Consider the following 15,928-nt stretch of genomic DNA (forward strand, 5'->3'; position numbering starts at 1 on the left):
CAGCATCCCATTCCCCTCTTCCAAACCCTCCACCAATTTTTTCCGCCCCTGGAATAAAGCTTGCCCCTGAGTTCCTCGCTAATGCCCTCGCCTCTTCGTGCCTCCTCGCCCTCTGGCCCTCCACCCGCAGCGATCCTGATGCAGCCGTCAAGCTACTGAATGACCGTCTCTCCGCAACCTTTAATTCTCCGGCTCCCCTGAAATCCAGGGCTGTTTCTAAACCCACCCACTCCCTGTGATACAACAGTCATCTCCGCTCACTCAAAACACAAACCCGGACGCTCGAGCGCAGATGGCAGAAATCTGGCCTCACGATTCACCACCAGCTGTCACTCGAGCACCTCCGTACCTACCACCTCTTCCTTTCACAAGCCAAAACTGACTTTTACTCCAAAGTCATCCTGGAGGCAAACAACAATCCAAAGACGCTGCTTTCCACCGTCCATCACCTCCTCCATGCACCTCAAGCCCCCTCGATCCTCACGTCAAACGCCAAGTGCAAAGAGGTCCTAGACTTCTTTGCCTCAAAAATTGAAAACATCCGCTTGGCTGCATCGTCCTCCCGCCCCCACCATGTTCCCTCCAACCCCGTGTAGACCATCCAAACCGCCTTCTCCCTCCGCCACGGCTTCTGCCACTCGCCCTCCTAACACTCCTTTGCCCCCATTTCTTCCTCCTCCCTCTCAACCACAATCACCCGGATGAAGTTCACCACCTGCTGCCTCAACCCCCTCCCAACCGAGTTGCTGGTCACTCAACTCCCCCTTCTCTTGCCCTGCTGGCCGACACAGTCAACCAGTCTCTCCTCAGCTCTTCCATTCCCCCTGAAAAACACTGTCATCAAACCCCTCCTCGATCCGTCTAATCTTGCACACAACCTACCCTTCGTTGCCTGGGACGCATTGTTGCAGGTTAACTTCGGTCATACCTCTCCTTCCTCGAGCTCCTGCAGTTTGGTTTTCGCCCTTCCCACAGCACAGAGTCAGCGCTTGTCAAAGTCACAAACGACATTCTCTCTATCTGTGACTGGGGCTCCCTCTGCCTCCTCGTCCTCCTGGATTTCTCTGCAGCGTTCGACACAGTCGACCACACCATCCTCCTCCATCGGATCTCCTCCATCATCCAGCTTAGTGAGACCACACTCACGTGGTTCAGGCCAACTTAACCAACCGCCTCCATTTCATCTCTGCAAATGTTTTTGCCTCTCGCCCCCGCCTGGTCACCTGCAGGGTACCCCAGGGCTCCATCCTTGGCCCTCTTTTCCTTATTTATGTGCTCGCTCTGGGTGATGTCATCCACAGACACAGGGTAAACTTCAACATGTATGTGGATGACACACAAATCTACTTTGCCTCCTCCAGTACCAACTCCACCGATGTTCTATCAACTTGTCTGGCAGACATCAAGGTTTGGATGAGTATAAACTTTCTGCAGCTGAAATTGGACAAGATGGAAGCCATACTCCTTGACTCCCGTCAACGTCTTCACACCTGTGAATCTAAACTCCTCAACTTCCCTGGGCTCTCCCTCAGACTCACTGAACCAGTGCGCAACCTAGGAGTCCGGTTCGACCTCCCCTCATCCGGTCCCTGACCAGGAACGCCTTCCTCCACCTCCGCACATTGCTCACCTCCTACCATACCCACATGAGTTTGTCACCTCCTGCTTGGATTACTCCAATGCACTTCTCACTGGTCTCCCCATCTCCACCATTCGCGAGGTCCAGCTCATTCAAAACATTGCTGCTCGCATACTGACCCGGACCAAACTACGTACCCGCATCTCACCAGTTCTGGCCAGACTCCACAGGCTCCCCATCACTGAACAGATTGACTTCAAGATCCTCACTCTCATGTTCAAATCTATTCACTCCCATTTCCCAATCCACTACCTGGTGCCTCCGCTCGACTGGCAACGGCCCCCTGCTCGTCCCTCACAACCTCCGCCCCACCATCAGAGGTCGTGAATTCAGCCACTATATTCAGCCGCTAACCCAAAACTCTGGAACGCTCTCCCTCAATCCCTCCGCCTTGCCCCATCTCTCCCCTCTTTCAAGTCCCCTCTGAAGACTTTCCTGTTCGACCGTGCTTACAGCCACCTCCCACCGGCTCGGAGTCAGGCTCCGTCACTGTTAAGCGCTCTGAGACACTATCCTGTGTGGAGGGCGCTGTATAAGTGCAAGTTGTTGTTGTTGTTGAATTAACTGATTCGTTCCCACCAGCTCTCGCAGGCTATCCAGAAGAGCTATTGGACTTTTCAGAATACAAAAAAAAAATCTATTTTGGTACATTTTCCATGTTCATAATACAAAGCAGCCAGAGGCAGCTCTCAGGGTATGAACATTTATTTTGTGTAGAAGTAACAAAATGCAGTACTATTATTTAAAAAGATACATAACATCTTTCCCCACAAACAGTTGTTCAGTAAAATTACCATAAATGAAGAATGGCAATGTTTTATTAAAGGCCATAGAAAAAGAATAATTCAATTTTAATAGTGCATTGCCATTCTGCTGTGAAAGAGAGCAATTGTATTGGTTCCTCTGCTAATGCATACCAATGGCACTATCCAATATTACAACAGAAATCGGACAGTTTTTAATCAATACTTTTACTTTTGAAACAACACAATGCAATCTTCATGCTGTTACATAAACATCACATCAGAATCACAGTCCACCACTATGTTGGACATTTATTTATCAAGTGAGCAGTTTGTCATTTAGGATAAACTTGCTCAACTGAAGGTGCTGCATTGCAGAGTCTGATTTTCCAGTGTAGTGTCAGAATTCTAACATTGCTGGAATTATCCAGAATGCATGAGCGTGAATGCCAGATCATTTTAGAGGTAGAAACCTCATTCAATCAGCCTCCAGGATGGTTCTCTTTATATAACAGATAGTAGAAAGTGCATAAATAGTCAAAGCGGACAGCTGGGGTAGTGATGGAATTCGGCTGAACTTGTTATAAACCTGTTCCAGATATTTGTTTTTTTGGTCTGACGCATGCGGAAACCCATCACCACGCTTCAGTGGATCCAAACCAAGCTGAGATGTCCATGCATCTCACCTACACATGGAAATTCCTGATAGATTGTTGGAATGGAATGCACACTCTCTCCCTGGAGGGACTCATCCTGCCTTACCTAATTCCCAAAAGTATTTGCACAAGTTGGCACGAGCCAAGGCTTGGGGATCCCAGAGTGTATGTTGGGGTACAGCTGTAATCTGACCAGATAGAGTATTGGCACAACACTCAAAATGAACACCGTCAGGCCAGTAAAATAAGCAATGTAATGGGATAATGGATGCAAGATTTTGTCACTAGATCAATGCATGCCTTTGAACTTGCACTAATGTTGATTCCCCCCTCCCGTGCTGTCAACATTTCATAAATTCAGTCCTCAGGAGGAAATTCGGTCATTCACCACTATTTTGAGAGGCGACAGCTCCATACTCAACAGTAATTTTGCGTTCCAGTAGGCTAATATTGAGAGAGAAAAGCAGATTTCCCTTCAGAGTAAAGAAACATAAGAAAGTATCAGACCACATAGACCAAAGCAGTCCATTTGGCTGGTCCCAAAGTTGGGTCTTTTATCTTCCCAAGCAATGCTATATATATTGAAAGTACTTCCCCCCCATCTTAACATTTCTGGGTTTGGAAGGATTTTTCTTTGTCAACCAGTTGTCTGATACATGCTAGAAACTCCTCATCATGCAAAGGAGCATCCAAACTAAACAGATTTCCATGTTTGTCAGCCACACAGTGTATAGTTTGGGAAACAACATGTCAAGCGACTGCCAGGATGGTGGAAGGCAAACTGGAAGGACCTTGGTCTTCTTTTGCTTAGTAAATTTTTATATTCTTACACATGGAAATTTCTCATTTCTGGAATAGAATGCGCACTCTCTCCCTGGAGAGATTCTCTCCAAGAGGTTTGGAAGGAAAGAAATAAAGCAAGTTACAATAGTTACAGTTTTGTTGGTATGAGAGAGGATTTAGCCAAAATAAACTGGGAAATTAGACTTAAGGATTTGATAGCAGGCCAGCAATGGCAGACGTTTAAGGAGATAGTGCAAAATTCCCAGCGAGCACGTATTCCTTTGAGGAATAAGAATGCCACGGGAAAGGTGGCCCAACTGTGGCTAACTAGAGCAGTTAGGGAAAGTATAAAGTTAAAGGAAGAAGCCTATAAAGAAGCTAAGATGAGTAGTAAACCTGAGGATTGGGAGAACTTTAGGGATCAACAAAGGAGAACCAAAAAAGGGATTAGGAGGCAGAAAATGGAATATGAGGGCAAACTAGCGAGGAACATAAAGACAGACTGCAAGAGTTTTTATAAATATATGAAGAGGAAGAGACTGTCAAGGGTAAATGTGGGTCCGCTACAGGCAGAGACGGAGGGAATTACAGTAGGGGACAAAGACATGGCAGAGTCATTAAACAAGTACTTTGCTACTGTCTTCACCTTAGAAGACACTGAAAACCTACCAAGAATAGAGGGGAACCAAGCGAGCAACTTGGGGGAATTAATATTAGTAAACAAATGGTTTTAGGTAAATTCTCAGGTCTTAAAACTGATAAATCTCCTGGACCTGATGGCCTACATCCTAGGGTTTTAAAAGAGGTGGCTACTGAGATAGTGGATGGCTTGTCTTTGATCTTCCAAAATTCTCTGGATTCTGGAACGGTTCCCATTGATTGGAAGATTGCAAACGTGACACCACTATTTAAGAAGGGTGGGAGAGAAAAGATGGGGAACTATAGACCAGTTAGTCTGACTTCAGTGGTAGGGAAAATTCTTGAGTCCTTAATTAAGGATGTCGTTATGGGATTTCTGGAAGACCATAACAAGATTAGGCAGTCAACATGGCTTTACAAAAGGGAAGTCATTCTTAACTTTTTTTTAATAGTTTTTTGAAGATGTATCTAGCAGGTTAGATAGGGGGGAACCAGTAGATGTAGTATATTTAGATTTTAAAAAGGCATTTGACAAAGTGCCACACAAAAGGCTATTGCACAAGGTTAAGGCCCACAGGATTAATGGGAACATATTAGCATGGATTGAAGAGTGGCTAATGAGTAGAAAAGAGAGAGTAGGGATAAACGGGTCATTCTCGAATTGGCAGGATGTGACTAGTGGAGTGCCACAAGGATCAGTGCTTGGGCCTCAGCTATTTACAATTTACATCAATGATCTAGACGAGGACATTGAATGTAACGTATCTAAATTTGCGGATGACACTAAACTAGGTGGGAGAGTAAGCTCTGAGGATCATGGAAAAAGATTGCAACGGGATATAGATAGGCTAGGGGAGTGGGCGAGTAGGTGGCAGATGGAATTTAATGTGGGGAAGTGTGAAGTTATTCACCTAGGTAGAAAAAATAGAAAAACAGATTATTTTCTAGAGGGGGAGAGATTAGATAGTGTTAGAGTGCAGAGGGATTTGGGTGTCCTTGTACACCAGTCTCAAAAAGTTAGTTTGCAGGTGCAGCAAGCAACTAAGAAGGCGAACGGCATGTTAGCGTTCATTGCAAAAGGTTTAGAGTACAAGAGTAGGGAAGTCTTGCTGCAACTGTATAGGGCCTTGGTGAGACCGCACCTAGAGTATTGTGTGCAGTTTTGGTCTCCTTATTTAAAAAAGGACATACTTGCCCTAGAGGGGGTGAGCGTAGATTCACTCGGTTAGTTCCTGGGATGAGGGGACTGACCTATGAGGATAGGCTGAATAAACTAGGGCTATATTCTCTAGAGTACAGAAGAATTAGGGGAGATCTTATTGAAACATATAAGATTCTTAAAGGGCTGGATAAAGTAGACACTGAGGGTCTGTTTCCCCTGGTAGGAGAATCTATAACCAGGGGTCACAGTCTTAAAATTAAGGGTCAGCCTTTTAGAACAGAGTTGAGGAAACATTTCTTTACTCAGAGGGTAGTGAATTTATGGAATTCACTACCCCACAAGGCTGTAGATGCTCAGTCCTTGAACATCTTCAAGGCTGAGACTGATAGGTTTTTAAAAAACAGAGGGATTAGGGGATATGGGGATAGGGCAGGTAATTAGAGTTAGGTCTGAAGATCAGCCATGATCTTATCGAATGGCGGGACAGGCTCGAGGGGCCGAATGGCCTACTCCTGCTCCTAATTCTTATGTTCTTATGTAAAAGTTGTAGACACATTTTGGTGCTTTTCTAGTTTCAGGTGCAGCCTGTTTATTACTCATTCAATCTGGCAAATGTCAACAGGTATCCTGTTTGACATCCTGCTGTGAAAGGTAAGAACTGCAAAAACTTGCATACCATTGCTAATCTTTGTCTTCAGGACTCCCAATTTGCACACAGCAAAGACAACTATCCATTAATTCACATATCATGCCACCCATCACAAAATGTAAAATTTATTTATTTTATATTTGTATTTTAGTACAGTACTTTACCAAGTCAAAAAATCTCAAAGAGCTTCACAGAAATTTTTGTAAAGTGTAGTTACCATGTATTTGTATGCAAACACAGGAGCCAATGTTCCGTGAACAGCCATGAGACAAATGCTCATTTTTTTTAATCTGGAGAACTGTTGGGCAGGACGCTGGGAGAATATTATTTTTCTTTTCGAACAGTACCATGGGATCTTAACTTCCTGGACAGGTGGGACCTCCATTTAATTTCTCACTGAAAGGACAGTACCTCAGACCTGCAGCTCTCCACCTGGTCTAGACTAGAGAGTCAGCTATGTGCTCAAAGTCCTGATGTTGGTTGGTCTTGAACCCACAACCTTCTGACTCCGAAGCGAGATTGCAACCAACTGAGCCAGGAATGCACCAGTTTAAATATTGTATGCCTAAATGTCTTGTGAACCTGATGCAAGAGGAGAATGTGCTTGTGTATAGATCTGAGTGTCAAGGTATGTGATCGGACATACCCGTTTACGTAATGTTTTCAAAAACAAAATTCCATGAAGAAAAAAGGGAAACACTGTATTTCTCAATTTTCCCTCTCCACCATTTTTCCCATTTAAAACTAGTTGTCTAATTTCTACTACAAGGTCTACAAATGAAATGAAATGTATAACTGGAGGTGAGGTCATCAACCACCTGTTCACTGAAATTCAGGAACATGACTGACAGTGAACATCCACCTGTGCCCAGGTCTTTGTGTTGCATTTTAACGCACGGATCCCAAAAGGCTTGCATCAAGCTGTGAGGCATTATTGGTGTAGGCAAATAAAGTAAGTGAATTGACTGTGATTTTGTGGCCGAAAAATGCAGGAGCCAACCGCATGCAGCAGTGTCCCATAAACAGTGATGGATTGAGTGACCAACTTTTTTTTGAAGGGATTATCGCCCCCGGAAAGCAACCCGCCAAATCGACTAACACATCACCAATTGCCTAAGGTTTTGTCCCGATTGGGAATCAAACCCAGGTCCTCTTGCCTGCGAGGTGAATGCTCCAACTAATACGCTACAGTACTCCATGGGTCATCTCAATCAGTAGCAAGAGAATTTTGTTGGAAGTCTACCAGCAGCGTTCTGTCTGGGCATTACTGATTTTTGCACGTAGTTCTACCTAAAATCCTTCCCTCACTACACTTTTCGTAAATCATCAAATGATTTGAGCACCGGTTTGGGACCAGAAGTAAAGCAGATCTGCAGTAATCCAAAGTTTTGTTGATGGTTGACCAATTTGTCCCGACAAATTACCTACACTTTGAGAACAGACCAAGGAATCAACCCCATAAGCCAAACCTTAACAAATAGGACAATTATTTTGGACTGCTTTCGAAGCTTTGATACTGTACCAGTTGAACTGTGTAAAACAGCCCAATCGCACTGAGAGATTAACAATAGGACCAACACACCCACAATGATGAAATTACACAATTGATTAATTTCCATTATACATTGTGCATTTTCTAAAAAAAAAATAAAACTCTTGAGTTATGAGGGAGGGGTGCTAACCTGGAAATTAAATATAGAAATTCCTTAGGTATCAAATATGATTGACTCGAATATGTGGGAGATGAACTCCGGATACCTCTTCTCTGCCATCCCCTCCGATTTCTGTTCTTATTGTCAACATCCACAAAGCTGGATCACTTGTGGCTTCCGACTGCTGCACTAACATGCAAATTTAAAGTTAGTAATTCCTTCACTTCAAGGCTGTTTATGAGACATTACTGTGCTTGAATTATTGGCCAATTTTGTTTACAAGTACAGTCACTACACAGTGAAATCCTATCATCTCAATGTCATTATAAGACACAATATCAAATGTTAAGGACTATTATTATGTCGCTCCAAGTTTCAAGATAAAAAAAAATCATTAAGAAGGGTTAATTCAGCATTAACCAGGCTGCGCAAATAAAGTGGGAAGCACAGGGTCTCCGTAATGATACAGCCAGGAATTCACGTCAAATTTAGGCTGAACTCTCTTGTGTGGCAAGTTACAGTATTGTGAATAAGCACCTCCTGGGGTGTGTGTGGGGGGGGTTGTGTGTGGTGGGGGGGTTGTGTGGTGGGGGGGTTGTGTGTGGTGGGGGGGTTGTGTGGTGGGGGGGTGTGGGTGGAGTTGTGTGGTGGGTGTGGTGGGGGCGGTGTAGGGGGGAGTAGGGGGTGTGTGTGGTGGGGGGGAGTGGGGGGGTGTGTGGTGGGTGTGGGGGTGTGTGTGGGGAGGGAGTGGGGGGGTGTGTGGTGGGGGGAGTGGGGGAGTGTGTGGTGGGTGTGGGGGTGTGTGTGGGGGGGAGTGGGGGGGTGTGTGGTGGGGGGAGGGTCTGGTGGGGGAGTTGTGTGGTGGGGAGTGGTGGGGGAGTGGGGGGAGGGTCTGGTGGGGGGAGTTGTGTGTGGGGGGGTGTGGGTGGTGTGGGGAGTGGGGGGGGGAGGGTCTGGTGGGGGGAGTTGTGTGGGGGGGGTGTGGGTGGTGTGGGGAGTGGGGGGGAAGGGTCTGGTGGGGGAGTTGTGTGTGGGGGGGGTGTGGGTGGTGTGGGGAGTGGGGGGGGAGGGTCTGGTGGGGGGAGTTGTGTGGGGGGGGTGTGGGTGGTGTGGGGAGTGGGGGGGAGGATCTGGTGGGGGGAGTTGTGTGGTGGGTGGTGGGGGGGGTGGGTGGTGGGGGGGAGGGTCTGGTGTGGGGGTGTGGGGAGGGTCTGGTGGGGGGGTGTGGGTGATGTGGGGAGTGGGGGGGAGGGTCTGGTGGTGGTGGTGGGGGGGAGGGTCTGGTGGTGGTGGTGGGGGGAGGGTTGTGGTGGGGGGGGTGGTGGGGGGAGGGTCTGGTGGGGGGGTGTGGGTGATGTGGGGAGTGGGGGGGAGGGTCTGGTGGTGGGGTGTGGGTGGTGGGGGGGAGGGTCTGGTGGGGGAGTTGTGCGGTGGGGGGGAGGGTCTGGTGGGGGGAGTTGTGCGGTGGGGGGGAGGGTCTGGTGGGGGAGTTGTGCGGTGGGGGGGGAGGGTCTGGTGGGGGGAGTTGTGCGGTGGGGGGGGAGGGTCTGGTGGGGGGGTTGTGCGGTGGGGGGGGGGTTGGTGGGGGGGTGTGGGGGTGGGGGGGAGGGTCTGGTGGGGGGAGTTGTGGGTGGGGGGGGGGTCTGGTGGGGGGAGTTGTGCGGTGGGGGGGAGGGTCTGGTGGGGGGAGTTGTGCGGTGGGGGGGAGGGTCTGGTGGGGGGAGTTGTGCGGTGGGGGGGGGTCTGGTGGGGGGAGTTGTGCGGTGGGGGGGAGGGTCTGGTGGGGGGAGTTGTGCGGTGGGGGGAGGGTCTGGTGGGGTGGGTGGGGGGAGGGTCTGGTGGGGGGTGTGGGGGGTGGGGGGGAGGGTCTGGTGTGGGGGTGTGGGGGTGGGGGGAGGGTCTGGTGTGTGGGTGGTGGGGGGGAGGGTCTGGTGTGGGTGGTGGGGGGGAGGGTCTGGGGGGGAGTTGTTGGGAAACACAATTACCATCAGAGCAGTTCCATTGCTTTTGGATGTCTCACAATCCAAACACACGTTTGAGCGCAGAGCGGAGAGGAGGAGGAGGAGAGGAGCGGAGAGGAGGAAGATACGGTCATCGCAGTTTGACAGGAGGATGGATGAAGGTTCCCGAGCGGGTGCCGCGGTGTGTGAGTTGGGTCCGGTCCGGAGGGCCCGAGAGTGGGGTCTGGGGGACGCTTTCTGCCGCAATACTTTTCAAGGTCGCGAGTTAAGTGTCAGGGATCTCCCCCTCACCCTCCGCCCCCCTCCTCCCCCCCCTCACCCCCCGTCCCCCCTCCCGCTCCCCCCCCTCCCCCTCTCACCCCCCGACCACCCTCCCGCTCACCCCCCTCACCCTCCCCCCCTCAGCCTCCGCCCCCTCGCCCACTACCCTCACCGCCCCCTCACCCTCCCCCCCCTCCCGCTCACCCCCCTCACCTGTATGTTCGGGAAGGCATTCCGGATCAGATGGTACATCTTCTGATGTGACATCAAGTCTCCGCTGGTCAGCATCTCGTCGGCCCCCTCCCGGGTCTTGCCTTTGCTCTTGCCGTGCAGCTCGCCGCCCTCCATCACCCGCCGCACCTCCTCGCCTCCCCGCACGGCCGCCTCCACCGACAGCGCCAGCAGCTCCCTCAGGTCCACCCTGTCGGTCCCGGGCGCCGCCCTGAAGCCGGCGATGCGGCCCGCCAGGAATCCCGAGTACAGGTGGTAGAGGACGCCCAGGGTGAGCAGCGCGAAGACGGCCACGCCGAGCGGAGACAGGCGGATGCCCATGGGAGCCATGGCGGGCGGGGCGGGCGGGCGGGCGGGAGAGCGCGGGGCGGGCGGGCGGGCGGGAGAGCGCGGGGCGGGCGGGCGGGAGAGCGCGGGGCCAACCGCCGCTGCTCCGCGAGACCGGACAATGCGTTCCAATTCCAACCGCTCCCCTCCCCGGGGCCGCGTTCCAACCGCTCCCCCCCCAGGGGCCGCGTTCCAACGCCGGAGCCCCCGCGGCCTCGCCGGGCCTTTCGCTCGCGAACGCAAAGACAATGCGGCGCCTCCGCCAAGTGGTTACATGGTAACCAGTAGCAGCTGCTACACACACACACGCGCACGCGGAGCGAGCGAGCGAGCGCGCGGCGGCGGCGGCGGTGGTGGTGGAGGGGCTCCGCGCGCACACGCGCGCGCTGCAAAATCAATGCAGCAGCACCGACCGCTGCTCCACTCCCACGTTCCTCCCACAGCGAGTCACTGGGTAAAAGGTAACGGAATCAGTTCCCGGTCGGCGTTCAGCCCGGAGGGGAGGGTGCGGGTGGGGGGGCAGAGGGGAGGGGAGCGTCGCCGTGCAACCAGTCGAGCGCAGACTCCAGTCCCTCCGGACATCCTCTCCGACGCGAATGTAATAATTCTCTGCAAATGTAATTTTGTTGTTCTTCTCCCGAGCAGCTCGATATGCTGTTGGTTGCTCGGGCTCACTCCTGAGAAACCATCTGCTTCAACACCTCCCCTCTCCGTGTTTGGTGCAACATGTATGCAAGTAGCAGGGACGTCGCTCGGAAGCTGTTCCCAGTGGCAATGTCTTTGCAACCCTCATTCAAGCACTTGGAACTGGGTTTATTTAGGAGTCAAAATAGATCACTTCACATGAGCACTGGTCGAGTTCGACCTGCCTTAAAGTGGGGGGCGATTTAATAATAATAATAATGATAATAATCCTTGCATTTGATATAGCGCTTTTCACGTCGGGAGGACGTCCCAAAGCGCTTCACAGAACACACTGTAAAGTGAATTGACTGTATATTTGTGGGCGAACGCGGCAGCCAATTGCGCACAGCAATGTCCCACAAACAGTCGTAGATTGAAAATGACCAATTTATTATTGTTTTTGGTTTTGGAGGGATTATTATTAGGCTCTGTGTGGAGTAAGGAAACTTGCCCAAGGTTTCGCCCTGCCTGGAATTGAACTCAGGTCTCTCACTTGCAAAGCGAGTGCTCTAACCACTGAGCTACAGGACTCCACTACAGGATTTGTCATGTTGGGAGAGAGGTGCTTATTCCCAGAAGGAAAATAAGTTTTATTAACAATAATAGTTCTTGAATTTGATATCGCACCTTATCATGTCATTGAGACATCCCAAAGCGCTTCACAGAATATACTGTAAAAGTGAATGACTATTTTGTTTCAACACTTTATCCAATGAATTTTCCATTATCTTTGAGCTCAACATCACGTAACTATTTCATATGACTTCAGTTAAAGTTAACAAGGACATACTCACGTTGCATGAAATCCCTTTAATTGCAAGGGTGGAGTTGTTTTACAATAGTTTCTGCACTGCACATAGGAAAAATCCTGTGAAGTGCTTTGAAACGTTTGTATGATGTGATAAGGCAGTGTATCAAATGCAAGGGGATAAACATCTTTATAAATTCTTGAGAATTAATACTTGAGATTAAAACAAAGCTTGTGGTTCTACAATTCAATCCACCACAATCACAACATTGCGTTTGTACAGTATAGGGTGTCCATATCTCCCTGATTTCTGGGGACAGTCCCCCGATGACGTACTGAGTCGCTAGTCAAATCCACCCGATTTTGAAATCAACAACAAACTGAACTAGAACAATAAAATCCTAAAACAGATACACTCTTAAGAGAAATACAGGCATTAATCCAACAAGCTTCTCCAGTGCTGCAAGCGTCAGGAATTCTGGTGAGTACAATTTTTTTTATGTGTCCCTGGATTTGAGCTGTCCTTTCTTCCCCACATCCGCACCACAACTGGCACCGCCTTCCACCACCTCCGGAACATCGCCATACTATGGCATTACCTCACCCCTCACGCTGCTGAAACCCTGGTTCACGCCTTTATCACCTCAAGGCTGGACTATGGGAACTCTCTCCTCGTCGGCCTTCCCGCCACCTCCCTCCACAAGCTGCAGGTCATTCAGAACTCTGCAGCTCGTGTACTGTCCCGCACCAGGCTTCGGGACCACATCACTCCCACCCTCGCTCGCCTCCACTGGCTCCCCATCCCCCAGAGGATCGAATTCAAGATCCTCATCCTCACCTACAAGGCCATTCACGGCCTTGCTCCCTCCTACCTCTCCGACCTACTATCCCCCTACCTACCTGCCCGTACCCTCCGTTCCTCTGGCTCCGGTCTGATCCACATCCCCCATCCCAACCGCCCTACCATCGGTGGTCGGGCCTTCAGCCTCTCAGCCCCTGGGCTCTGGAACTCTATCCCCCAGTGCCTTCGCCTTGCCTCCTCCCTTTCCTCCTTCAAGGCCGGTCTCAAGACCTTTCTCTTCGACCGTGCCTTCAGCTCCCCTCTCGACTCTCTACCCCCTCCTCGCTCTCTCCCTTCCCTCCCCTCACCCTGACCATTTCCCCCCAATGCTCGGCTCCTGACCCAACTGTACAGCGCCTTGGGACGTCCTCCCGACGTGAAAGGCGCTCTATAAATGCAATCTTGTTGTTGTTGTTGATTTACAAAATATGATCACCCTTGTATAGCATAACGGTAATAAGCTCACCCAAAGGTCAAGTTACTCTTGACAGATGGTGCTTATGCTTTAATGCTAATAACTGACGTTAGGACTGTGTATCGAGATGGTTGTTGCAGTATTTTGTAGATGTGGTTTATTAGTTCAAACAACTGAACAAAGGACAAGATTCTACTGACTTGTTATTCATTTTGAAGAACTCATTGTGTCATGTGGGAACATATTTTTCTCAGACATTGATGTGGAAACCACTTGAATGCACAAGATGTGTTTGGGCTGGCATCGCGAGCAATGGACATTTGTGATAAATTCGGTTTCTGGTCTTTATTTTAAATGAACTGTGCAATGAGTTGGATGATGTAACGTATGGTGCATTCTTCTCTACCTGATTCTGGTGCAGATTCCGACCCTCAAACTGAAGCATATTTATAAAATGTGATGTAGTGAACATGGAACATCATTGAAGAGCATGTGAAACACTCTTCCGAATAGCATAAGGCAAGATAACAGCTTCCGAGGTACTGTGACTATTAACGGCCTAAACATTTTAACATCATGTGAAGTCCAAAACTATAAATTGAACAGAAAGTAGGTAAAGTTCATGTTTATAAACATTACAAACAACAACAAATTGCATTTATTTGTTGCCCTTTCATTTTGTGAAGACATGGTAATTTGTTTTGAATGAATGCTTTGTACAGTTACTTAAGATTCATTATTTTTGCTCTAGGTTTTGAGCATGTAAAATGTAACAACATTCTTATGAAGTTGAGTCATCACATGGATAGTTTTTCACTCATAAACTAAAAGCAACCTCAACAGAGCAATGATAATTCTATGTGTCAGATGAATCTGTTTCACTGCTGTTTTGTGTTTATTAATATCTGCCCTGAGTAGTTCAACAATGTGAGATCATGTGCACTGTTTGCTATCTGCTATCTGAATTTTTTTTCATAACATGCAACAAAGAAGCTGTGGTTGAAGCAGAAAGCATCAGTGTATTTATGAGGAAACTTGATGCACACATGAGGGAGAATGGATTAGGGTATGGGAGGGGAAATATATGGAGTATAAAACACTGTTATGAAATAATTTCTTAGTTTTTGGATCTTTCTTGAAAGGTACGCAGAACAACAACAACAAGATTGCATTTATAGAGTGCCTTTCATGTCGGGAGGACGTCCCAAGGCGCTGGACAGTTGGATTGGGACCCGAGCAGGGGGGAAATGGTCAGGGTGAGGGAGGGAAGGGAGGGAGCGAGGAGGGGGAAATGGTCAGGGTGAGGAGCGAGGAAGGGGGAAATGGTCAGGGTGAGGGAGGGATGGAGGGAGTGAGGAGGGGGTAGAGAGTCGAGAGGGGAGCTGAAGGCACGGTTGAGGAGAAAGGTCTTGAGACCGGCCTTGAAGGAGGAAAGGGAGGAGGCGGCGAAGGCACTGGGGGATGGAGTTCCAGAGCCTCGGGGCTGAGAGGCTGAAGGCCCGACCACCGATGGTAGGGCAGTTGGGGCAGGGGATGTGGAGCAGACCAGAGCCAGAGGAACGGAGGGTACGGGCAGGTAGGTAGGGGGATAGTAGGTCGGAGAGTAGGAGGGAGCAAGGCCGTGAATGGCCTTGTAGGTGAGGATGAGGATCTTGAATTCGATCCTCTGGGGGATGGGGAGCCAGTGGAGGCGAGCGAGGGTGGGAGTGATGTGGTCCCGAAGCCTGGTGCGGGACAGTACACGAGCTGCAGAGTTCTGAATGACCTGCAGCTTGTGGAGGGAGGTGCCGGGAAGGCCGGCGAGGAGAGAGTTCCCATAGTCCAGCCTTGAGGTGATAAAGGCGTGGACCAGAGTTTCAGCAGTGTGAGGGGTGAGGTAGTGCCGTAGTCTGGCGATGTTCCGGAGGTGATGGAAGGCGGTGCCAGTTGTGGTGCGGATGTGAGGGAGAAAGGACAGCTCAGGGTCGAACAAAACGCCGAAGTTCCTGACCGGCTTTGAGAGGTGGAGAGTGCAGCCTTGGATGCTGATGCTGTCAGTGCCTGAGGTGCGGAGGCGCTGACGTGAGCCAATCAGGAGGGCCTCAGTTTTGCGCACGTTGAGCTGAAGAAAGTTGCCTCTCATCCAGGACTCGTTGTCAGACAGGCAGGCTGTCAGGACATCGGTGGTCGTGGAGTTGAGGGTAGAAGAGGAAAGGTAGAATTGGGTGTCATCCGCATACATGTGGAAGTTAACCCCATGTCTGCGGATGATGTCACCGAGGGGGAGCATATAGAGGGTGAAGAGGAGGGGACCAAGGACAGAGCTCTGAGGGACACCGCACGAGACAGTGAGGGGGTGGAGGAAAATCCGTTTGCAGAGATAAAATGAAGACGGTGGGAGAGGTAGGACCTAAACCACTCAAGGACAGGGCCTTGAAGGTTGAGGTGGGATGGCATGCGGTGGAGGAGGAGCATTAGTAGATTCAATGGCATCACATATTAACTGAGCAATCTCAATCTGTTTGATATGATCACAAGAGATTCCATAGGTCCAAGTT

General features: G+C 49.8%; 1 protein-coding gene across 1 annotated transcript in view; it reads right to left on the reverse strand.

Moving 5' to 3' along the window:
* The window catches only part of bpnt2 (3'(2'), 5'-bisphosphate nucleotidase 2), a 29,039-nt gene extending 18,333 nt beyond the window's left edge, over window positions 1-10,706 (reverse strand). The window contains exon 1 of the mRNA XM_042331947.1: window positions 10,359-10,706. Within this exon, the coding sequence (XP_042187881.1) occupies window positions 10,359-10,706 (348 nt within the window). The remainder of the gene's footprint in view (window positions 1-10,358) is intronic.
* Window positions 10,707-15,928: the final 5,222 nt, after the last annotated feature.

The sequence above is a fragment of the Callorhinchus milii genome, unplaced genomic scaffold (genome assembly GCF_018977255.1).
Source record: "Callorhinchus milii isolate IMCB2004 unplaced genomic scaffold, IMCB_Cmil_1.0 Scaffold2, whole genome shotgun sequence".
In the NCBI taxonomy this organism is placed as follows: Eukaryota; Metazoa; Chordata; class Chondrichthyes; order Chimaeriformes; family Callorhinchidae; genus Callorhinchus; species Callorhinchus milii.